Source organism: Pantherophis guttatus, chromosome 3 (genome assembly GCF_059756535.1).
Source record: "Pantherophis guttatus breed Tessera chromosome 3, ASM5975653v1, whole genome shotgun sequence".
Classification (NCBI taxonomy): Eukaryota; Metazoa; Chordata; class Lepidosauria; order Squamata; family Colubridae; genus Pantherophis; species Pantherophis guttatus.
Genome location: NC_142065.1, coordinates 70793127 through 70820021, shown reverse-complemented (window position 1 = coordinate 70820021; position 26895 = coordinate 70793127). Strand labels below are relative to the sequence as shown.

The following is a 26895-nucleotide window of genomic DNA, read 5'->3' as shown; positions in this document are numbered from 1 at the left end:
TCTCTTTTGCAAGGAAATCATATTACTATGTGCATTATGATTTCTCTGTCTCTCTTCCCCTCCCTCTGACACCCCTCCCCCACAAAACATTTTGTTTTTACTTTTTTATATACCAATAATAGAACTGGGTGGGGGCATTTAATTATCGATTAGTCAAAAAAACAAAATCTTTGTAGTTCAGTTGCAAGTTACTCTGTAATTTATTAAGATGTCCAGATATATGTTACTCATATTTGATTTCTTAAGGGTATTGGGCTCTTTCTAAAAAACATTAAAAGTCTAGATATTTTCTTTTTTAAAAGATTTCCTTGATTATAACTCCCAGATTTCCTGGCCAGCAAGATCACATTTGCTGCCTGGAAATTTTGGAAGTCCTGCACAAGTAGATGACACCTGTTTGGAAAAGGCAGCTCTTCTCCCAAAGTGTGATCCTTCAGGATCTTTTAATATTGGAAGAATATTATTTACTAAGTATTTGATTGCTGAGATAGGCCTCAGTATCATACAAATTTAATAAATTCTTATTCTATTATTTACAAAAACTATAATCAAGTTAACAGTAAGGCTGAACTACAAGTATCTGTTTACATATACAGGAGAATCTGATGCAAGATAAATCCTTTTGACCTTGCATGAGCAGTTTCTCAATGTTATCTATTAAGCAGGTCCTCTTTTTCCAGGCTTCCCTGCAAGTTGATTCTTGTCACAGAAGCATTACTTTTGTCATGGTTCATATGGAAAACTGACAAAAAGGAGACTTTAATGAGTAACAGAAATAAGCTATGCTAGCTATCTGCTAAAATACGTCTTTAGAACCAATTTTTAAACATACCCAGCAGCCTTGATTTCAAAAAGTATAATCAGACCTAATTAGTACTAGGATAGGAGACCACTAAGAAATCTGAAAGTTTTAGTCTAGACTGGAAGTCTAAAAGTATCCTGAAAAAAGGCTGTGGCAAATTAAGAAAAATTACATCGGTATATCATGTCAAGCCAGATTTGAGTGGGATTTTTTTTTCTTCAACACATGTTCATAATAAAATTACAATTTGTTTCTGGATCAACAAACTAATTGTTTGGTTTAGCAACCATCTAGTTGCTTTCTGGAAATATTATAAATAAATGACAGCATGGTTCTGGTTATAGCAGTTGCTTTTGTTAATATCTGACCACTACAAAAGTGTATACCTCTGACTGTATATGAAGAGTGTGTCTTGGCTGCTAGCTAGTACCATGCTTTACTAATTGTTCTAATTTTCATTTAATGTATTTTTAAAATAGGCAAAAATCTAGGGAATGCAATTTGGCTGGCTGTTGCAGAATAAAAATATTTTTATTATGTCTTAAGATAAAAATCTTAAACATTAAGATATGAATGTATATGGATTTCCTACAGTTTCCCAGATCATCATATATCATATATCAAGAACTATTGCTGAATGTGAAGTAGCCAGTAAATGTAACTTAATAATAGCCAACTTTTGTAGGTAGATTATGTTACGTGAGTTCATTGCCCAGATAGATAAATGTTTGTTCTCCTTTTTCTCTGTGTCTGAATGTAAGATCATTGATAAAATTGTCTTTCATTTTTAAAAGTCATTGTTTTGTTCAAAATATGTGAAGATGGTTTAATAAGCAGCTGTCAGTGTCCTTTGCAAACAGATGGAGTAGGTATTTATTTATTACACATTAATTTTTGACTAGAAAAGGCTGCCTTTTCATCTAGGCTGTAAATTTCATCTAGACGAAACCAGGACATCTTCCATCCTCTAGTCCTATGTCATCAATAACAGACATTTATAAGATATTGTGCTTATCTTCCTACTATGAGAAGCTTCTGCTGACTTTTGGAGGTACAGTAAGTTGCTAAAACAAGAAAAAGCAGGCCTGGTTGCATTTTTTTTCCTGAATAGTTGGTAATTTTAACATTGAAATTTACAATTTATTTGCAGAAGGAATCTTGTGAATCTTATTTTAGCCTTAGCTTTAGTAATTTTTATTCCCTTAGATTTGGACAATAATCTTGAAATAAACCAATGTAGTTGCTTCATACTGATTTAGCATGTTGTATGCATTACGCCCTTCTATTTTATAGGTCATATTGTTGTTTAATGCAATGTATGCACTTGCCAATGTGCTTTATTCAACTATAGCTAAAAATCTTGTTTTACTATAATCTCTAAAGTTGTACTTTTGTTTATTACCAAGTGTTGAGTAATGTGATCACTGTAAAAGAAACAGTGTAATTTTCTGGAGCTTTAATCAATTTATATTAACAATATTGCCCAATTAAATATACAGAAATTTTACTTTAGAGCTTCTGTACAAATTCAGATTCTGTGAGAAGAAATGTTACGTATGACCATATTTAAAAATAGTTGATACATAAGTACAGTTTGAGCAGAATAGTAGTTGTCAAAATTAATATTCATTCTGCTTGATTATGTCTCCATACATTTTAAGATTGCAAGCCTATCCATACTTCCCTGGATATCCAGTCCTCTTATATTAAGTGGGATATGCTTGTGTGGAAAAATATGCTTATAAATCATATTTATAGTTCCAGGTAAGCATGTTTTTCCACTCAAGCAAATAACATGTTTGCCTGGAACTATAAATATGATTCTTTGAATTTTTTAAATAAAACCCTTATAAATTCAGTAGAATTAAAATTACATACAGCACTGAGGAATAGAAACAATTATGAAGTCGATATTGAAAGGTTTTGTACCCGGATTCATCCACCTTCTATTTGTATTCATGTTTAGATAGAGGGCTGGGTTCCAGTTATCCTTCCTCTTAACGTGACTCTTACTGCCCAAATGGAAGCTTCACAAATGAATAAGAGGAAAGTTGGCAGGGAGTGGGGTGGGAAGAGTGACTAAGCCTGAACTTTATCTGTTAGATTTTGTAATTTCTTGAGTATTTGGCATTATAACATTCCCAATGATCAATTCAGTTTACTATACTAAGCATATATGTGACTGTTTACTCAGAAGCAAAACTGTGGTTTGTCAAATTTATTCACATGTAGAGCCAATTAGCTAGTTTAGCATGATTTAGTATAACAGTAAAGAGGCACCAATGTTAGATGACATGGTGCTAAAACTATTAAATATATATATATTGGTTTTACTTAAGTTTTTAAGAAGTGTGGGTTATATTTAAAAAGGTTATATAACACACACATACACATATACACGTGTGTGTGCGTGTGTATATAGACACACACACACACACACAGCAGGATAAAACTATCCCATTTAAAATCATAGTAACTGGATAAATTTAGGTGGTGGGCAGATTGCCTCTCAACCCCACACATCCCAAGGGAAGGAATGGCTCAGACATATCCCTTTCCAGATCAAAAACTCTTGAATGGGCGAACTCAGAGTCCATAAAAAGGCATATACTCTCTTGATCATGGAACAAGCATTTTGTAGCAAGATGAGAAAGAAACATGAAAGACAAGATTTCTGAATCCTAGTTGTAATGCAACTGGGTTTCCAGAAATTACATCAATGAATAACAATGTGTAAGACAAGGCAAAGAAATGCAAGAATGGACTCAAGATAGTTTTGGCTTGATTATATTAGGGATATTTCAGTAAAGTTGGATGCTTATTCCCAGTCCCCATTGGCTCAAATTTCAAAAGAAAATTCACCTGCTAAACTGAATATAGATCTAATATTTATGTTGCAATGAAAACTATACATAGTATTAACCTGTATATTATAACTAGGTTACAATGCCCTTCAGATCACAATATTCTAACAATGATCATTTTTGCATTGAAGTGTACCACCCACATTAACTTGACCCCTGGATTTTAATTTTTTTTTTTTTATCTGAAGGGCATTGTAAAAATTTTTTCAGTGGAACAAGAATTTCCCAAAGCCACAACATCTCCTCAAACAAGTTTTTTTTATTAGAGACAGGCAGATGTGAGACAGGCAGATGTGATACAGAGGATGCCAGCTCTGAAATCTGGGACTTTAGGCAAGCATTTGTTGTCTCATTTATCCCCTATATGACATTGTCCAGGAGTGCTTCCCAGGCATTTAGATTTCTTATATTTGGTGTTTAGAATTTGAAAGTTTGGAAATGCCCTAGTGCACAATAAGGCTCCTGGAAAGCTGGATCTACTAATTCAAGCTGAATTCATAACAGATAAGAGACTAGATAAATGATTTTTGTTCATTCCCCACTCTTCAGGCTTCTAAATTGTAAACAGTTAACAGGAATGATTTTTGCTTTAACGCAAGCGTGTGAAAAACAGATCTTTAAAAAAAAGGAAATGAAAGACAGTTGACCATGGGGAAAAGTTTCAAAGTATTTCCCACTTTCAGCGCCTTAAAAATAAATGAATTTTTAAAATTACTTTCATCGTTCCTGCCTCTATTTTTCCAAAATCTGTTAGACCTTTTCAAGACGTTGTCTTGTGACTATCATTCCAGAATTCACTAGATGATGTCCTGGGAAACAAAATTGCGAGATCTTCTCGAGTTATGGGAATCCATCCGTCTCCCTTCAAGTTGTTAATTTAAGCAGCCTTTCTTCGGCTTTTCCCCATTCCTATGTGAGACTGACACCAATTGCTGCTGAATAGCTGAAGGGGAGAGAGGAGGAGGAGGGAGGTGGGTATCATGTGATTCGCTTTCCTGCTCCTTTAAAGCAGCCACATGCACTCGAGGGCCGGCTACAATCACAGCTCCCGGTAGGGAGGGAGACAGGTCCGGGCTTTCCCGGGCAATCAGTCCTGAGGTTCCTCTCTTCCTTCCCATTCCTTTGCAGCTTTAACTTTTACAGCCGCCGCCGTCGCCGTCGCATAGAGTGCAGGAGAGAAAACACTGCAAAAATGGCTGGGGCAATTATCGAGAACATGAGCACTAAAAAGCTCTGCATTGTTGGCGGGATCTTGCTGATTTTCCAAGTCGTCGCCTTTCTGGTGGGGGGTCTGATAGGTAAGTGTTCCAAAAGCAAACTTTTTCCTCTTCTTCCTCGTCTTTCCCCGACTCGGGCTTCACCTCTTTCTCTGTCTGGATACTTGTTACTGTATCCCTGGCTTGCTTCTATGATCTCATTTGCCCTGCTATTGTAGTTAAGAAAACAGCGCGCCACGGGCCTCTTTGTGCCCACTGCTGTCTAGGGCCGCAAGCAAAGGAAAGCAGGGAGGCGTCGAAAAAGTTTAGGACAGAGGGAGGTTTGCCACGGCTTTAGGATCTGCTTCACGGAAACAAACGGCAGGATGAACCTCTAAGCATGGCGACTCAGTTGGTGCAAAACCCCTTGGGGTGGAAAAGTTGATCAGTCTCTTAATTTCTCTCTCTCTCTCGCGTCCCCCCCCCCCAAATTCGCCTTTCCTCCAACTCGGCTGCAAGAAGGGCCCTGATTTCCTTCAAAGAAAAAGTGGGACCGCTCCAGCCCACGAAAGGCATGTTGCGGCATTGTATCCCACTTAATGGGTCTTTGCTTTCTTCCTTTTTTTCTCTGGAGCACTGCGTGATTTTGCCTAGGCAGCCTCTCTTTAGATTGGATTTCAGACTCTTAAGGGCGGGGAAGGGTTTAGCAGAATGGGAGGAGGAAGTGCAGGAGGAAAGAGTCAGGGATGCCTTCCCCCTCCAGGGAGAGAGAAGAGTTTTGCTTTTGACTTTTTAATTCCCCATCCCTTCCCACTGAAAGTCTTGTGGCTTCTTTTGATGTTGCCTTGACTTCCTCTGTGAGACTATTGAGAAAGCTTCAGAAATGTACATTGTGATTTTGAGGGTAGTTTCTTTCTCCCTCCCAGCTACATAATCTATGCTGCTGGCTGCCTTAAACGAAAATAAAACATCTTAATAGATTACCTCACGAGAATGAGGAACATGAGAACACAAACTAAGGATACAGGAAAGGGTATCTTAATTCTTTTCCTTCAAACATGTAAAACCTTTTATTGCCCCATTTTCAAGGCCCAGGCAGGTCTTAAAATTCCTCTATGGAAATACTAAAAAGAATGAAAACTATGCTAGCCACATTGTTAATTAGTTAATGCTTATTTTGCAGTTTGGACCCAGAGCCACTATTTTCTCATCCACTTTCTAGTCTCAGACATGAATCATTCAATTTGGTATGTCACTGGATCATAGATAAAATAGCTACAGCACATATATGCTGGATGGGCTTGTCCCTTCATTTTGTTTCACAAATAATAGCTCTCTATTGGTTTTAAATTAAAAACCATTAGCCAAATATTCTCTGGAGAAACAGTGCCAGTTCAAGGGGAAAGGAGAAATAGCTTCCCCAGGAAATCTGTTTATGTTTAAGAAACAAAATAAGGAACAGCCTCACAGATTTGGGGGGGGGAGGAGAAGAAGAGAACTTTTAAAAAGCCAGCCCTGCAGATGCTCAAATTTCACCTTTCAGCAATTTCTTTTGAAAGGTGATCTTGGAAGAATATTCTCAAGAAAAATGGAAAACATTCTGTTTTATGGAAACATTTAAATACATGGCCTACAATTGAAAGTTTTTGTGATGTAAATGTTAAGGGTGACTTAAATCTGTTTTGGTATTGTTCTTTATCAGTGTGAAATTCTTTGCATGCTGCAAGGTCTTTGAATACTGCTAAGGTTTTTCTAAGCACTAGACAGTGTGAGTCTGCCAGACACCAAGAAACCAGCTGTAATGGACAAAACAGACATGTTGCAACACATTTCAGCCAGCTTTTTGTCTCAGACCAGACCAGCATGCTTGCACTGTGAATTTGATTGTGTAGTCATTTTACCTAGGCATAATTTAGAGGCAGGGGGAAAAATCTACTGTATCCTAATGCATTGTGTTACTATGAAGCAAAAGTTGTTGTTTTTATACTCAAATTTTGCATTCTTCTGAAATTCATACAGATGTATTTATTCATCTGCATGTTTGTGGTTCTTTTGAATATTGAGCTTCACAGATAAAATGTCTTGGGTATTAAGTTATAAGTCACTTTTAAAGCACTTCATTTTATACAACTGAATTTAATCTTTGGGAATACAATACAGTGCTTCAAGGGATTCCTTGTGTTGGGGGGGTGCAGGAGTGCACATTTTTTTTGTAAATATAATGGTTAGATATTTTTGAAAGGACTTCCAGTAGTGACTTCTGTGTGTTTTTTTTTTAATGTGCAGGTGTGCATGCCTTTTTCTTTTCCCATGGTATAAATAAACTCAAAATCATATGGTATTCAGACTTCCTGCTGTGATGTCCCATAATGCATTGCAAAATCTGTATTGAGTGTTATATCCAAATCATAGAAGCTTTTACTATATACAGCTACAACACAGTCATAGCTGAAGCTTGAAAAAGCAATAGCTGTCTTTTCTGTGGTATATGGAGTCATCCAAAGAATGTGTTTCTGTTATTACATCATCTTTTTCAAAGACAAGCTTGGTTCAATTAAGCATTTTAAATAGTTTAAATAGGTTTTTTTTTTAAAGATCTGTTTGCTTTTGTACTAAGCAGATTTTCAAAGCAGTTTATGAATCAATTTAGTCAAATTTAAAGGCAGTGAAAACTGTTAGGAAAGCATATTTTTCTGCAATTAAGTTTACAAAAATTGGAAGTTGATAAATGAAACAGCAGTTATCCATCCAGTCCCAGATTTTTGTAAATAAAAGAAAAACAGTGTTGATCTGCCTTCTAAAGAAGATGAGTGAGCAAATTTGGTATGCCTTCCTGGCATGAAACTCTACAGTGGGGTTTCCATTACTGAAAAATCCATATTCATAATAGTCATCAATATGAAGATTTATTATTTTTGCAACTCTCTGTGGAAAAAGGTAACCAATTAATCATTGATTCTTAGATCTGTCAATGATCAAATTACCTAAGCATATTACTTTATAGACCAGGATATAAATATACCAAAGTACCCATTGGGAATTCGTGTTGCTGGGCAATGTTGTAAATGTGATGTGGTATGGAGGGCTATGGGGGATTTTTGGTTTTTTTTATAATTATATTTTGAAATAATGGATCCCACTATTGTGATGTGATTTCCAGAACTGATTAATTAAAATTGTTGGTCTTGCTTTTGTCTGTTTAACATGTATCTAAACCCTAATTCAGACATTCCATTTCTAATCCCGTTTCTTTTTTAAAGATCTGGCATGTATATGGTACCCATCTACTTCTAATGCAATGTGAAATTCCCTCACTTTTAAATTGCAGATTATGATGATTAGTTAATGTTTATTTTCAGGGACCGCTCAAATCACAATTTACTATTTGGATATCACAATGTCCATGAAGACATCAGGAGTTGAGCTCAACTTGAAGGTGAATTCAGAGAAGCTAGGAAATCTCATATTAGTTGCAGAGGGAGAAAAACATACATTTACATGGGACGTTCCTAACCCAATAAATCTGCCTTGGACAAGAAATATAGTTACTGAGCCAGCTATGTGGAATATTTGAAATGAATGACATTTTAATTCATACTGCCAATTTGTAATAAATGCAATTCATGATGCATCCTTACATGAATGGACACAAATGTATTTTTCTATTAATCTTTCCCTAGGGATACTTTTCAGAATCTGCAGTTATGGGACATTTAGTGATACTTCTTTATAGCTTATTGATGATCTTATATCCAAATGGTTATTTTATTAAATTTATTGATCCCCCATCTTACCACAAGGTAACTCTGGGCGATTATCAATATTAGATATGTGGTTTGCTCTTAATTTAATGTAACAACATTTGTTTACTGTGGAATAATTTATTGTGAAACATGCCATGAATGTGTTTATGCTGTAGTGGTGAACAGGAATGTATTACATTTCAGATCTGAATTTCATTTGGTGGTCTTCTATATTTAAAGATGGTGGTTGTGACATACAGTATTTTTTTCTGTCTAGTACCTGCTGATTTTTTAAACTTTAATAGCTATGATAGCCAGGCATTATGGTAATTGGGATCCAATATATCTGAAGGGCACCAGGTTGGAAAATAAGGGTAGAAATAGTTAACCACAGAAGCAGCTGCTATTTTCATGACCTTCCAACATTCTTGCTTTATTCCATTTCTACTAAGATGGACCAGGGAGCTTGGCATCTTATTTCTGGCTTCTTTGGGAGATGTATCATAGTAAAAATATTATGAAAAGAATGTCCATAATTATTTAACCACTCCCATTGTTGGGAAGGCCAAAAAGAATCAGTCACTGGTATCAAATTCTAGCTCATCATGAAGCAAATGCCTTATAAGATGTGGGATAGAACATAGATTGCATTAAACTCATTATTTGAATTTGGTTTTGTCTTTTTGTTTACAGTTAGAAAAGGTGCACTTTCTGCAGTGCTTTATCACTTAACTTTTATGTGCAATCATTCTCTTTGTAGTTATCTAGAAATATGCATAAAGATTTAAAAAAAGATTCCTGAATTTGAATGTAAAATGTTATTGCTGCTTGTTGTTGTTTTTAAAAAAGATTTTTTGCAATGAAGATGTAGATTAAGATCTCACTTGCAAATAAGATTCAGAAACAGCTTGCAAAATTAGATTTAAAAACTTTTGCAGCTATAAGGCCTTTTACATGGCAGCTTCATTAACTTATTAATCTCAAATAAGTAATTGTCATGATAAACGAGGGTAGGAAGCCAAAATGATGATAACCATGTTGGAAAATAAATCTAAAGCAAATGTAAATATTGAGAACAATTACCTTATTTAAATTAAAGTTCTTTGCCTGGATTAAGGATTATGATTCATTTAGGAGAGAGATAACTATCAAAGAATTCCTTTCGGCTTGTTTGGAACTAAAAATCTAACTTTTGTGATGCCTATATTGAGATGAAAGCTTACATGCACATACCAGAGATGCTTTAGCATTCCTTCAAGGCATAAATGTGATACATGTGCAGAAATCTGCCTTTGAAATGAGAAATGCTTTCTATCTATAGAAATGATTTCAATGTTCCAGTTGTTACCTGAAAATCAAATGTTTTAAACTCACTAAAAAAATTGGTTGCTATTTCAGAGATGGGCTCTCTTCACTTTGAATACAATGGGCTCATCATTTTTATTTAGACCTATTTGTGAACTGATTTAATAGCTTGGCTGCAGTAGCAAGACACATGGCTTTTCAAAAGTAAAAACTGACAAAAGAAAGGCTTAGGCAAGGCCCAACCATGTTTTGCTGCAATGAGCCAATTAGCAAGTTACAGTATAAAATTTAAATAATTGGTTTTCAGTTATAATCACAAGCAGTTAGCCATGGTAAACTTGATGCCTAATCATATTTGTGACACAGAATGATTAGCAGCACTTGTGCTCTTTCAGAAATATTTTATCCTTATTAAGGTTTTAAAGAGATTGTGCTACCTCATGATCCAGGGAAAGGATCACTGAAAGATTTTGTAGTATACTGTAAAGATGCAAAAATGAGAAAATACTGATCCTCTTTTGATCCTCCTAGTTAAGTAAAAAAAAATTTTAAAAAACTTCTCGAGTTCTGTATCTCTTGGCATGAGTTATTTGAAGGATAGTTACTCTGTATCTGGTATTGATTTTGCAGCTGGCAAACCCAAGATACAGCATATCTGAACTCCACAGCAAGAGCTTTAAAAAATCTACAGTTAAGAATGAAATTGTTCCTTAGCAGTACCATATTTCCAAAAGTGATAAAAAGTCAGCAAAAATATGTATGTTGCAGGTGGATATATTACTAGTATGTTAAAGGAAACAAAAGGTGAGAATGCAAATTGCCAGTTCTCCCAATGATCACAACTGATAGGCTTTTAAATTTCATTTTTACATGTTAAAATTTATTTTATTTGCTGGCAAGAAATAAATAGGCCGCTGTTCTCTTTCTCTTTTTGTATTTATCTACTCCAAGCTATGTTTGTCTTGCTTAGAGAAATATGATTCTTCTGTGTCTCAGTTTTATTAGAGGCTTACATGCTCCTGCCTAAGTTCTGGCAACCACACTTCTAAATCGAAGCCTACAAACTCACCATTACTAAGAAATGGACCATTTCAACTTGTCTCATTTCTTGTATTAATGCCTAGTTCCCTTGGGTGTGTGTTTGTTTGTTTCTGTTTATAGCCTGTTCCATTCTGCAGTAGCCTTAGCATGAGCAATACAAGGGAAAATAAAATTAAAAGGTAGCACAGAAGAAATAGTAATCAAATCAAATAGTAATGGCTCTATCTCCACTTTCCTGGTCTTTCTGCATTTTATAGAACCTGGGATAGAACATACAGCCTTCAACGTTCATTAATGGAATTTTATGTTCTTGGGATGCTTCATAAACCATGAGGCCGTGATTTTAGTGCCTCTGGTCTTGAAGCAATAAAGAAGATGGTTGCTCTTCTGCCTTAGGAAAATAAGGCCCTCAATTATGCTGCTGGCTTGGCTTCATTGAAATCTGCCCTTGTTACCTGGATATTGTAGTCTTTGTTTCTAAATATCTGAGAAAAATAAACCATTTGATAACAAGAAGCATATTAATTGACCACAAATTGATTCAGTTATGTACTTTATTTTAGTTATAGTCTTAAGATTCCATATCTTTAAAATCTGTTACATAGGGATGAAATTACAATCCTAAATAGGTTTACTCAGATCTTTTAATTTCAGTGACATTTACACAAAAGAGTATATAGGCATGAAGCCTTTGCTATACAAAAGCTGGCAAAAAGTATCTGCTAACTTTCAGAATAAATAAAACTGGTTAGCCAGTAAAAATGGGAAAGACTGGGGATGATGGTGTTATAATCCAATCCTTCTGGAGGGCCCTGGGTTGGTTTAAATGCTATGAATTTAGCAAGCTTGATGTTCCTGGATAATTAAAATGAAGAAAGAAAAAAAAGAAAAGATGCTAGGCTTGTAAGATGAGAGAGGTAAAGATGATAAATTAGCTTGTTTATTCCTATCCTGCTGTTGAGTTAGTGTAATGAAGCAGAAGACCTTTGTATGCACTCATTTGGTGGTGATAGCCTCTGCTCAGAAGGGGGTAATTGAATAGAAAAAGAGAATGCTGTTGGAGCATGGGAGCAGTTAACATCACATGAGGTCACTAGGCTTCAGACTTTAATCAGTGTAGACACCATGCAATTGAGATTTTTCTAAAGGATTTGTAGGAGTGTGAATAAGGGTCAGAAAATAACACTGAAGGAGCTGTAGAAAATTATGGGCAAAACTCCTGTAGATATGTTTTAATATCAGGTTGGATATAGCATAAATGTTGAAATGAGATCCTGAATATGTTTAGCTCCACTAGTGCTTAATTAGGTCACAGTAGTTGTGTCCCCCATGGTTTCCGACAGACTACTATTTATGAGTTGACTTAAAGGAAAATGATTGAAACTAAGGTCTATTGCTGCATTTTGAATTTTGGAATAAACTCTGGTTGAAGAAGGCTATTCAGAAGAAGGTCCTTTGAATCCGTTCAAGAAAGCTCCCTAAGCCTTCCCCACTTCCGTATATTTACAGTTGCAAGAAAAAGTATGTGAACCCCTTGGGATTACGTGGAGTTTTGCATGAATTGGTCATAAAATGTGCTCTGAACTTCATCTAAGTCACAACAATAGAAAAACACAGTCTGCTTAAAATAATACTACACAAACATTAGATGTTGCCATGGTTTAATTGAACATAACATGTAAACATTCACAGTGCAGGGAGGAAAAAGTATGTGAACCTTTGGACTTAATAACTGGTTGACCCTCCTTTGGCAGCAATAACCTCAACCAAACATTTCCTATAGTTGCAGATCAGACCTGCACAACGATCTGGAGTAATTTTGGACCACTCCTCTTCACAAAACTGTTTCAGTGTAGCAATATTCTTGGGATGTCTGGTGTGAGTCGCTCTCTTAAGGTCATGCCACAGCATTTCAATCGGCTTGAGGTCAGGACTCTGACTGGGCCTCTCTAGAAAGCGTATTCTGTGCTATTGAAGCCATTTTTTTGTTGAATTACTTGTATGCTTTGGGTCATTGTTCTGTTGCATCACCCATCCTCTGCGGAGCTTCAGTTGGCGGACAGATGGTCGTACATTTTTCTGCAAAATGTCTTGATAAACTCTGGAATTCATTTTCCCATCAATGACAACAATCCGTCCAGGCCCTGAGGCAGCAAAACAGCCCCAAACCATGATGCTCCCTCCGCCATGTTTTACAATGGGGATGAGGTTTTGATGTTGGTGTGCTGTGCCTTTTTTTCTCCACATATAGTGTTGTGTGTTCTTCCCAAACAACTCAATTTTGGTTTCATCTGTCCACAGTATATTTTGCCAGTAGTGCTGTGGAACATCCAGGTGCTCTTTTGCAAACTTCAAACGTGCTGCAATATTTTTTTTGGACAGCAATGGCTTCCTCCGTGGTGTCCTCCCATGTACTCCGTTCTTGTTTAATGTTTTCCTTATTGCAGATGTGTCAACAAAAATGTTAGCGTGTGCCAGAGATTTCTGTAGGTCTTTAGCTGACACTCTAGGATTCTTCTTTACCTCATGAAGCATTCTGCGCTGTGCTCATACAGTCATTTTTACAGGACGACCTCGCCTAGGGAGAGTAGCAACAGTGCTAAACTTTCTCCATTTGTAGACAGTCTGTCTTACTGTGGATACATTCAAGGCTTTTGGAGATACTTTTGTAACCCTTTCCACCTTCATACAAGTCAACAATTCTTGATCGTAGGTCTTCTGAGAGCTCTTTTCTGCGAGGCATGGTTCACATCAGACAGTGCTTCTTGAAACCAGTAAACCCAAAACAGGTGTGTGTTTTTAAAGGGCAGGACAGCTGTCAGCAACACATCCAATATCATCACACTGATTGGAGTCAAGGTTGGCTTACTCCTGGCTCCAATTAGCTCTTGGAGAAGTCATTAGGCTAGGGGCTCACATACTTTTTCCTCCCTGCACTGTGAATGTTTACATGTTATGTTCAATTAAACCATGGCAACATCTAATGTTTGTGTAGTATTATTTTAAGCAGACTGTGTTTTTCTATTGTTGTGACTTAGATGAAGTTCAGAGCACATTTTATGACCAATTCATGCAAAACTCCACGTAATCCCAAGGGGTTCACATACTTTTTCTTGCAACTGTATATTATATGCTTTCACATATTTATATTAACTCAATTTATATGCCCACCTATCTCAAGTTTATGACTCAGAGTAGCTAACAATTAAAATAGCATAAAAACAACAAATAGCAGCATGCATATGATGATCCACAGCTGGAATAAAACTCAGCTTACCAATAATAAGTCAACAGTTGCAAGGACTCTTGGCCAGACCTAAAAAATCCCCAGGGCTGGTGGCAGTGCCTTGAAATAGATTGATGTAGCCAAGAGAACAGAAAATACTTTCATCCTGGGCCCCACCAAATGGCGTAATTTCAGTCAGACCAAATGGATGGGTAGATATCCCCAGCAGTCCTTCAAATAACCCAGCTCCATGCCATAAATGGGCAACCACTGCCTCTTTTAAGACTGCAGAACAACTCTCTTTCAAGGAAAAATTCCCCAGCACCAGAAGCCATCCACTTCTAAACTGAACGGGAGTGGGAAGGAAGGGTCTAAGTCACCCCAGTTTCTAAGGCAGCATTGGCTGTCAATTCAGTTTTATTTCAGTCATTAATCAGTGATCTGTCATTTATGTCATTAGAGTCAGGTGAAAAAAGCCAAACATTTTACTCTTAAGCATCTGTAGATATACATTTAAAAAATTGGGAAGCAGATAGTGCTTTTTATGGAGAGGTTTGCTTCAAGAGCTATGGCTTAGGGGCTGTACATCACTACAGCAGATTTAGTTACTGCAGAATAAGTGCAAAATTATAATCTTTGTCATATGCAACTGAACACGTGCTGATAACAGTTACCCCAGCCTGTGATGAGGATGGTGATCTTGTCAAGTGTTCCAATCCCAAATGAAGGGCTTCCATGTTCAGTTCAAAACCTTGAACTACATACACGTTCTTTCTGAGGCAATGCACTCTCTCCCAATTATTGTACTGGAATTATTTAAAAGGACTGTCACAGTTCAGCTTCATCCATACAACACTGGGTCCAGGCACTGGCTCAGAATATGCACAGCATCTCTTGACTCCTATGAGAAGATGTGTTGAGTGTTGTCAGCATATTGATAACATTCTGCCACCCAAACTCTCTTGACTCTGCCAGTGTTTAAAGGAATGATGAATACTTTCTACTATCTGATACTGTTCTTAAAAATACCAGGACAGTGTCAAGTTTGACAGTATCGGATTGTTCGAAGAGAACAAGCAAGATCAACCAAGTTGTATTTTCTCTGTCTCGTTCGTAAGTCATCTATCAGATGAATAAAACTAGCTCCATCCCAAAAGCTCGCCTGTATTCATGCTAAAAAAAGTTGCAAAATTAAGTCTGCAGTTGTGCAGATAATGTACCCTCAACCTCCTTAGTTCAAAAATATATATGTTGATGGGTCAAAACAGCTGTGGAAATATTGTGTGCTTCTTTGATAGACGCTTTTCTTAAAACTTTTGAGACTATATCATACATAGTTGCGCTTTTCATTCTCCTTTTTAGCAAGATGAAATAAGTCAAAATGAATATGATAGTATTGACATGTTGGTCATTCCACATAACCTGCCCTCAAAAACAACAAATCCTGCCCTACAAAAAACATTAACTCCTGTTCTCTGTTATAAAATAAACTTCATTTTAGCTGACCTATCACAATTATAAATTGTTTTAAAACTAGCATTTCAGCAAAAAATGCACATTCAGGAGAGTGGATTCAGATTTAGGACTGCCTGGTTTGCTTAACAAATACATCATTTGCTTAATGAACACCATAAAAATGGTTGGAGAATTGGGTCTGATCATATAGAGTGCCTCAACTTGCAAGTGCAATGACATACAACCAAAATTTCATCTTAGTTGTGGTTGTAAATTGAGAACTACCCGTCTGCTAAAGGACATATGATTAGATTCAGAACAAGCAAGGTATAACTCTAAAAAATTGCAAACAGTCTGCCTGTTCTTCGATTTCATAGGAAAGGAAGTTTTGTTTAGTTTTTCCTATGCCTTGGAAAACAATTTCTGGATAATATTTTTTTCTCCTGAAATGGTATTTTGCTAAAAGATTATTTTGAAAACTAAGGAAAAATTCCATTCATAGAATATTGAAAATGTGATTTTAAGACCAAAGTAGATAGCTATTAGCTCATGAAAACTTTTAGTTCTTAAAATAGGGTTGAAACTGGTCTGAAGCATGATGGTTGGGATACCCATTGGGCTTACAGCCCAATGTTATACTCTTATTTTTTTAAAAAATATATTCCTTTTCAGTGGAGTATAGGTGTAACATTTAATAATAAAAACTAGTAACTGAGCCAATCACAGGCAGTATATCTTTGTCAGTGAGGGAGAGAAAGAGATAGAATAAATTTTTTCCCAGTGGGATGTCTATGATTTGGCTTCAGGTATTTAAGAGCTTGTTCATCATACTGTAAAATAAATTTGTATAATCCACTATCAGACAAGAAGAGATCTCTAGTTGGTAAGAGGCCCAGGGAGATTCATTTGGTTCATTGGAGCAGGTCACTGCTTGATGAGCAGGATTAAAAGACCGGCTAATTGAGTAGTGATACAAGTATGTGCACTATAAGACAAAACAAAAAGCAGACTGTGTAGGAAATAATTGTCATTTTGGTGACACATTGGTGTTTTGTGTGGCAAGCCACAACCTTATTCTGTTGTGTTATGTGATTCTGAAATCTGACCTGAATAGATTTAGCAGCAGATTAAATCACTTAAATTACTTTTTTTTTTCATTATATTGTATTGGATCCATAGGTAAGGGGTGCCTCACTCATCTTGATGCAGCTAGGTTGAATTCCAATAATATCTGTCTATGGCAGGGGTGTCAAATCATGGCGTCACGTGACATGTCGGGATTTTTTTCCCCCTTCGCTAAACCGGGCACGGGCGGGCCAGCACGTGACGCATCTAGCCTGTGGGCTGCGAGTTTGACACCTCTGGTCTATGGAGTCTTTGGTGCTCTCTGAGCTTGATGGGCTTCTTGAAGATGTTTTGTTGCCCAATTAACAAACATCTTCAGTGCTAGATGGGGGTGGGGTTTGCTCTCGGTTTATATACAGTAGCTTGTCATATCAGTGTTACTGGGGGTGTCTCTTGTCAGTAGGAGAAAATGGCTTATAAATTGTAGGATTGCAGGTTACCTCTATGCTTTGCCTTGCATATTGCATATTGTTGAATTAGATAGGTGTGATAATACACTCATAAATACATTTATATACATATTATAATTTAACACTTTATTTATTATTTTATTTTATTTTATTATTTTATTTTATTTTATTATTTTATTATTTTATTTTATTATTTTATTTTATTTTATTTTATTTTATTTTATTTTATTTTATTTTATTTTATTTTATTTTATTTTATTTCTATACCGCCCTTCTCCTGCGGGACTCAGGGCGGAGTACAGCCAAGATAAAACATTGCATATAAAATTTAAAAACAGTTTAAAAAACAATTAAATAATTTCGGCCCAAGATTTAAAACAACCCAATTAAAACCGAATTCAATTAAAACTGAGAGGATGGGATCAAGCCAGCCCGGCTAGATGGAATAAGTGTGTTTTCAGGGCCCGACGAAAAGTCCGGAGGTCTGATATCGTGCGTATCTCAGGGGGTAGGTCATTCCAGAGGGCAGGTGCTGCCACAGAGAAGGCTCTCCCCCTGGGGGTCGCCAGCCGGCACTGTCTAGCTGACGGCATCCTGAGGAGGCCCTCTCTGTGCGAGCGAACCAGTCGGTGGGAGGCTATTGGCGGCAGAAGGCGGTTTCGCAGATACCCCGGCCCTAAGCCATTTATTAATACTTTAATAAATATTGCTTTATTAGCCTATTATTGCACTAGAAACTTTCATGGACACCAAAAGGAATAATAAATGGAAAAAGATGGAGCTTTTATATATATAACAAAGTCTTTGAGTCATTTACAGTTTCTGGCTAAGCTTGGTCACTAAATATAGGTGATAGGTATTTACAATTCCCTTTTGCCTTTTTAGAGACTTCTAAGAGCAGAGACCTGCCTGTCAACATTTTTTTGTAGCCTACTAGTCCAGCTCCTTTTGCCAAGTTTGCACTAAATCAAGATACTTTGGGGGGGAGGGCTTGATGCTTTGTGTGAATTGAGCTATTTGCATTATTCAACAAATTACGTTGAATGTACAAATTATGTGGACTGGTGTATGACACCACTCACAGAAATAGAAAGATCAAGAAATCTATCTAGATTAGTGTGAAATTTCAGTCAGTGAATAGTTTGCTTTTTTCATCCTGTAACATTGATGTTTTATACGAAACATTTTTGGTAAATTGAATATTTAAGTAATGTTATTTTGTACACGGCCATATTGATTTGATTTATTTCTTGTTTCATTCAGGAGCTCAGAACAATTTTCATGGTACTCCTTCATTTTGTCCCATTCTCTCCCCCCCTCCCCCCTTTCGCAACAACCCTGTAAATTATGTTGGGCTGAGAGACAGTGAGCTTTTTTTTTGTTGTGTATTTTGTGAATGCTAAAATGCTTATGTATGAATTTTGTTTGTTTGTTTATTTTTCAGCTCCAGACCCTACTGCTGCTGTGCCTTATATGGCGGCAAAGTGCATAGACTTGCAGAAAGACCATCATAAGACCAAATGGTTTATACCGTGGGGACCTGACCAGTGTAATAAACTCAGAGACTTGGATGAAGCTGTGAACAGACAAATAGAAGCAAATAACATTGTGTTTGCCATTCACATACCACTTCCCAAGAATGAGATGAGTCCCTGGTTCCAATTTATTCTCTGCATTTTGCATATGGACATTGCTTTCAAGAGTAACAACCAAATTAGTAAGTAGCAAAAGGCATTTCTAAGTTAATGAAAGTTAATGGAATAACTGTAAATAAATGGAATTGGAAATTAGTGTCCAAAATTTCAGTGAAGAGTGGCTATATTTCTGTCAAGCGCAGGAAATGAGCAGCCAAAGTGGTTCAAATGAATACAGGTTTATTGCACGCTAACTCATTTTTTACAAGAATCTGAATTGCTAACAGTCAAAATGAATTGGCAGTCATTTTGGACTCTTGATAAGAATAAATGGAATTCAAGGTGAGCTGGACTTAGATCTCTTGAGGGCATGAAGGAACTTGAGAGTGATGACATGCTTGACCTCCCCTCAAGCTCAGCCTGGTCATCTATAATTTCATTATAATGGTCCATATATAATCTGCTTTTTCAATCTCTTAGAAATGAGGAGGATACGGAAAACCCATTCCTATTATCCAACCATCAGTATATATACAACTGTTAAAAATAACAAGGATATCTGATAATATTAAAATATTTCTCCCAATTCAGATTAATATATGTAAAGTAAATTTGAAATACATTTTTTCAGTAAGTCATAGTTTAAATCAATTGATTTTTTTTTCATACATTAAGACTATCTCTCACTGTATAGATAAAATGGGGGGTCTCCAGTTCTTTATTCCAGGCAATATTTAATATTTCCATATAGAATTAATTTATTGACAATTAATTTATAACAACTAATTTTTTTAGTCTCATAACATTTAGTAATCATTCCTAATAAATACAGGAATTTATGACCTCAATTTATGAGCACAAATGAGCCTCAACTATATTTCTGTTGCTAAGCAAGACATTTGTTAAATGAGTTTTATAACTTTTCTTTTCACAGTTGTTAAGTGAATTACTGAATTGTTAAGTTAGTAACATGGTTGTTAAATAAATCTGACTTCCCCATAACTTTGCTTTACAGAAGGTCACAAAACATGACCCCAAGACACTGCAACACTCATAAATACGAATCAGTTGCCAAGCATCTGAATTTAGATCATGTGACCATAGGGATGCTGCAACGGTCATAAGTGTGAACAATGGTCATAAATTATTTTATTCAGTGCTGTTGTAACTTTGAACAGTCGCTAAATGAATTGTTATAAATCAAGGACTACCTATAAGGTGTTTCTGCAATAGAAATGCCACTGATTCAAATCAATATGTAACAGAAATTATAAAATATTGCCAGTTTTTTTTAATGTATTTTCTCTATAATATAGAATACTGGTATAATAAAAACTCAAGTCCTTTATACTCTCTGAGCTTGGTTATTTGTTTGCAGACCTGACTTGGTAGCATTATCAGCACCATGGGCTTCACAGTTCAACCCTGTTATATTCTCTTCAATTGGAGTAATAAAACCTCATTATCATTCATTAAATCACAGTATCAATTTAGATGATCCAAATAACAGACTTTTTATGAATTTTAACTGGCTTATTCCATAATATCAGTTTTAACATAAGCAAAAGGATAAAAATGGGTTTTCCACAAACAGTACTCTATAATCTTTGAATTGACATGATGGTGTTAGAAGCTGATATTCTATCCAATTAACTAAATATATAAATATTCCAAGTAGAGTTTATAGTAAATTAAGCCTTTCAAGATTTAGTACTAGTAACACAATATGTGTAGTGATTTAACTTAAGATATACATACATACATACATACATACATACATACATACAATCTTTGTCTTAACAATTGCATATTTTTCCAGGAATATATGAAACATTAAAGAACTACACATGATAATACAGGTTAAAATTCAACAGCTACTTTAATTTCAAATTAATTCAGTTCAGTGAACACTGAGATTTTTGTGGGATTTCCTTTTAAAACTTGCAAGGAATATGAGGGTGCCAGCAAGATTAATCAGGATAATAATTGTTTAAAAAATGATAGTCTGCAGCTAATGCTGGCCAAAATAATCATTCCTTCCAAATTCATCTGATATCAGAAGTTTTCGTTTCTGACTGATTTTGTTTCTGCAGTCAATAGCCATGAAGGTGAAAGTCATTTGAGATCATTCTTGGCTTGCTTTTCCTCTCTAATTTGAGTGAATATATTTCTGCCTTGTCTGTGCCATTTCTAGATGGCAAATGAAAGTATCAGTTGGCCTGATTCCAAGCCAGAATTTATTCTTAACAGCCTTTTTGTAGGCTTTAATCATCATCCAGTATGTTGCTTTTCCTAATCCTTATCCTTTACTAATTTGCATTAACATTAGGTAATAGTTGGCAGTGAGTTTGATTGTTTGAAAGTGGCTTTAGCTTTTTATCTTAACTATAGAAATTTAACATTGTCTGTACTCAGTACTGGCCAGGAAGTGCTTGGTTATTATGTAACTTCCATTCTTGAAGATGTACTGTAGACCTTGACAGCCATTCACCAGCATATCTATAGAGCTATAGTAGAAAGGGGATTTGGACTTGACGTAAACGCTCAACTAGCCCAATTGAAAAAAGTCCATGCTGCTGACTGTGCTTGCAAAACTCCCATAGAGGGGATTTTTTAATGTCAAGCTTCCCCATCATAGGAGCCCTCTAAGAACATATGTCATTTGGAAGATTTAAGAGGATACCAAGTTGTGGCTTCAGGATCTATTGTATTCATCTATTTATAAAATTTATATGCTGCTTCAGTCTTGAAGGACATATAAGCAGTACACAAGAATCAACTGACACAACCAATGTAAATACTACAAAATGCAATAAGAGCTAAGAAATTGTATCAGTCCCTTTTGGCTGTGATCTCCATCTGCTTTTTCACCAAGAGTTATGAATCAAGGAGGATATCCAAACTGTAGGTCTATTTTCGGTGAGAGAACACAACCCAATTAAAATCCAAAGATCATATCATCCCAGAATCAGAAGGTTTCTGAATCTTGCTTCATTTGACCTTGTTTTTCCACCCTAGATCCTGACAGCTTTCAGGACAGGAATTCTACCACATTCCCAATTGGCCTGGATTGGAAATACATAACTAGGTTACAGAATAACAGAGTTAGAAGGGACCTTGGTGGTCTTCTAGTCCAATTCCCTGCTCTCTTCTTAAAAACTTCCAGTATTGGAGCATTCACAACTTCTGGAGGCATTTGTTCCACTGATTAATTGTTGTAACTTGTCAGGAAATTTCTTCTTAGTTCTAAGTTGCCTTTCTCCTTGATTAGTTTCCATCCATTGCTTCTTGTCCTGTCCTCAGATGCTTGACTCTGTGCAGGAGGTTGGACTAGAACTCTGTTATTACAACACTTTGTTTTTTGTATTGGTAAATTCTTCATAATTACAACTTAAATATGATAATGTGTGAGTCAAGTTGAAAGTTTACAGATTTCCAAAGCAGAAATTTATTTAGATTTATCATAGATTTTAAATGATTCTAATTGTTCATTTTATATTTCTGATGTACTTTTGTTACCATGCTGTGAATTGGCTTGGGATGCATTTTAAAAAAATATAAAAGGAAAGTGCATATTTATCTACCGTATTTTTCGGATTATGAGATGCTCCAGACTATAAGACGCACCTACCTTTTTTGGGGAGGAAAACAAGAAAAAAAAATTCTGCCTCTGCCTCCTAGCATCCATCCGGTATTATCTGGTCCATTTGTTGCCACCTGTTCGCCGCCGCCGGGGCCCATTCGCCACTACCCATCCGTCGCTGCTGCCTGTTTGCTGCCGCCCATTCAATGCTGCTGCAGCCCAATCAGTACAGCCCATTTACTGTCAGCCATTTGCCGCCTCCACAGGCTGTTTGCCGCAGGTCGTTTGCTGCTGCCATGGCCCTTTCGCCACCATGGCCCATTCTAGGACAGCTGATCAGTGCCACACCACCTCTCCCCCGCCGCAACATTTGCTGTTTAAGACACACCAAAATTTTCACCCACTTTGGGGGGGCGGGTGCATCTTATACTCCGAAAAATACGGTAAATGCCCTAGTTTACATAATATGTAATAGGCTGCCTAATTTTGATGATTTGACTATGATAACCAAAATTAAATGGGTGGGGTTTTTTTTAGCCAAACCATCTACTGGAGTGCTTTTAGGAAATAAATATTAAATACAATGTTATTCTCTGATAGGATTGAAGTTTTTGATCCGGGATAGTTGTATTAGCAATATGTGAGTTCACTTTTTTTTTTTACACATAATTCAGTAGTCTTCTAATTTTAGTAAGATTCAAGAGGAGCCAGAGGATGCATACAGATTCTGTTATCTATAAGGCTGTACAACATTCTTTGCATTCCTGTATCTGTTTTTTCTCCCTAATCCTTTACTAACCTGGCTTTCAATACATTTCCTCTCTCTCTCCCTCTCTCTCCCTCTCTCTCTCTTTGTCTTTTTTTTTCTATTCTTAGGCAATGCAATCAGAAACCTAGTCCTAAAATATCTGCCACAATTTTTTGCTTCCAATTGTTTCCTGGTGGGCAGAGTTATTTTGGCATTTGACATTAAGATTTGGAGAGGGTGTGTGTATAGGAACATATAACATTCCTGGGGGACACCAATGGAATAAAAATGGGTTCACTGACTCACTTACGTGACTCAGTCCACTTGCTTCCTTTGGCCAGTACCCCTGGGCTGATTTGAGTCACAAAATGAATATGATGGGAAACTAAAGTCACCAGTCTACCTAAATTTAATTCCTGGGTTTTGTTTATTTTGCATAGTGCTGAAATTCAGCAATGATGTGAGTAATAATGTTGAGTTCTTAAAAAAATCATCATTTGATGAGCAGAAGTTTTTTGATGGTGACCTAAAATCTGATTCTTGGTAGGATTTCTTCAAAAATATTGGGATGTGTGTGTTCCAGATAATGCAAATTCTAAAATACATCTTACAAGCTGTTTGTGACCTTGGAGAGTGCTGTGTTTTTCTTTCCCCTGGATATTATTTATTATGCAGGCTTATGGAAATTAAGTCTTTCTTCTGGCTAAATATTGTATTTCACTTAACTACTGCTATGAATAAAATTAGTGTAATATTTAAATACATGAATCAATTATCTTTGTGCAAGCATTAGATTGACACAAAGAAAAAGATTGTTCAGCAGAATATTCCCCCCCCCTTTTTTTTTAAAGTATTAAGCAGAAGAACGAGCAACTTCTTGAAATGAAGCTAGGTCATTGTGAGAGCTTGTTCTGGCAAGGACAGAAGCAAATTGATTTAAGACCCAGGTAGTCTGTTACAGTACTGTAATAAGACATAAATAGAAATTGTTCCTACTGCCCCAAAGTGGGAAGCTACACCTCATGAGCAGGAGAAAGAGGCCCTAGAATTTAACCTTGATTTTACTATACATATTATATTTTACATTTGGCAATCATTGGAATATTCTCCCCCCCCCCCCCTCTCTATGTGGTTGCCCAACTCACTAACTCCAAGTGTCATACATTATTATCTCTTTGCAGTCTTTGTCAATACGATACTTTTTTAAAAAAAACTGGAGGAAACCACTTATCTCATAGAAGTGACTAACACATAATTTTAAATAGTGGTAACTCTTGAATATTTGGGAGCCTCTTTTATTTTCTTATTTTGAGGTCGCCAAACTGATTTCAGTTTTTGTTCTGATGCAGCACCAAGTCACATTTTGCACAAATCCCACGAAACAAATACACTGTGTGAAAAATATTGACTGTCTTCCAGTAATAACACAGCTGCTGAAAGAGCTTAGTCATCCAGGCAGTGGATGGAATTCTGAAAGGAAATACTTGTATGCAGGAACCTGACATTTGACTAGATGGGAACATGAAGCAGAACTAAAGTGGGGAGAAGTGCCAGACAGACTAAAGAGAGAATCCCAATTTTCTACAAAAGAAATCCCCTATTTGGGCATGGCTAAAAAAGGATAATTCCAAAACAAGATTGTAAAATGTTTGGAAAGTTATCTTTTCAAGAAATAAAGACTTTAGCGTTATTTTATTCATTATTTCTGTAATTGTATTTTCAGTAGTTCCAATTTTCTTGCTTCAATAATTTAGACTAAATTCAGAGGGCAGTTTGCTATTTTACTTTAACAACATGGGGCTTGCTTTGTGAGAGTTGACTGTCATGATTGTACATGTCTGGAATTGCAGAGTCACCTTCTGTTACTTATTTAATCTAGCATCCCAGATTTCTATTATATTCTCTCAAATATTGTTGATGCTAAGAACAAAAACAACAAAATCACACAACAGGGGCTTGTGCATCTATGCCCTTCATTTACTATTTAAAGAAAGAAATCAAGGGATGGGAACTGGAAAATTATAATAAAATTATGAAAGACATGTAGACTTCTCTACCAAAGCAGAGTATCCAATTAATGGTAAGTGTTAGTTACCTTTATATTCCACTTGGAGCAGACCTCAGTTGTAAGACTAACCTGTTCTGGCATCCAGTTTAAAAAAAGAATATTGATAGATACATATAGATATAAATATATATACTGTATTTCTCTTTAGCCAGGTTCTTCCTATGTAAACCAAGATTTTTATGCAGCCCTAGTTCAGTGAAATCACAATCCACTAGTTTCTAGGCTTTTTTTTTCTGGCAGCCAGCAAACACTCTGCTGCCCATTGGGAGACTAAGGAGACTATCTAGCAGAGTGTATCTTAGTCTCCTTAATCTCCCAATGGGCAGCAGAGTGTTTGCTGGCTGCCAGGGAAAAAAAAAGCCTAGAAACTAGTGGATTGTGATTTCACTGAACTAGGGCTGCATAAAAATCTTGGTTTATGTAGGAAGAACCTGGCTAAAGAGAAATACACATAAAGCCTACGAAAAGGAAAGAAAACAAATATATATACTGTACATACATGTATGTTCTAGAGAGACTATCACTTATTTTGTAACATCAGAGGATAAGATGCCAGGATGTTTACCAACAAAATTATTTAGAAGCAAATATAGGAAGAGATTCCTGACAACACAGATATTTTCACATCTAACAGAAGAGATAGCTTTTTAACTTAGGTTTAAGCTGTGTCTGGGTGGCCACTTCCCAGAAAGAAGGTTGATCAAATGATGTTTCAGATACCATCCAGATGTCTTTCTTGTGTACTGATTTGTGGATAAGTTTTCTTTGCATTTAGAAGTCACATTTATGCAGTAATATTGAAAATTCAAAAGGGCTCACACACTTTTACGTGCCACTAAAAGTGTGCACAATAAAACAGAATGGATGGACTTTAATGTAGGAATTTGCATTTAAATCTGAAATATACAGTTTGTGCTTATTGCAAAATAGAAAAGTAACTGGAAAAGGATGGTGCACCATAGAAAAAAGAAACACCTTCAAGTACTTTATAAATAGCTGGTCTGAACCACAAAGCCCTTCCACACCCGTTCCCAGCATTCTAGATGAGCGTCTCTCCATGTAATCCCAATAAAATTATAACTCTGAAATGGTAACAGATGTGTAGAAAAGAAGAGCTTTAGAGAAGTTCTTACTCAACTGCGGACTGGAAATAAACATTGTGAATGATACGACACTGTTAGTTTATGCTGTTTTTAGTGCATAAAAGTACCTAAGTGAAGCTGAGATTCTCGGTAAGTAGAGAGAAATACAGAGATAACCTTGAAGAAGAAATTCAACCACCATAAAGCTTAGCCCTGGAAGACAGGAGGGAGTGAAAACGAAACTTGCTCTTACATCAGACACACTTTGACATAAGAGGGGAAGACAAAAAATCATCAGGCTTTCAAAACTGTGTTACTACACCCTTCAACAATAGACTTCTGGTAGTTTTTGTGGTATCCAATTCCTGACCAAGCCTACCTTGAAGGGCTCGCATCAATTTTCTCTATTCTTTATTTAGACAGGAATTAACCCTTGCCTTTGGTCATGGAGAGGGCATCAGATTCTTGAGCACCCCATCATCTACAGAACAGTTTGCTCAAGCACTGTTGCTGTCAGTTTGGACATCTTCCATAGCAATATAAAAGATGGAACGTTTGCTGCATTGACAATAATTGCCCAGCAGACCATTGCTAGGCGACTAATTCCTTTTTT

The 26895-nt window shown here is 36.3% G+C and overlaps 1 protein-coding gene across 1 annotated transcript in view; it reads left to right on the top strand.

Moving 5' to 3' along the window:
* Positions 1-4571: 4571 nt before the first annotated feature.
* Positions 4572-26895, top strand: part of WLS (Wnt ligand secretion mediator) — a 39599-nt gene continuing 17275 nt past the window's right edge. The window contains exons 1-2 of the mRNA XM_034433237.3: positions 4572-4964; positions 18612-18884. Coding sequence (XP_034289128.1) covers positions 4859-4964; positions 18612-18884 — 379 coding nt within the window. The 5' untranslated portion in view covers positions 4572-4858. The remainder of the gene's footprint in view (positions 4965-18611; positions 18885-26895) is intronic.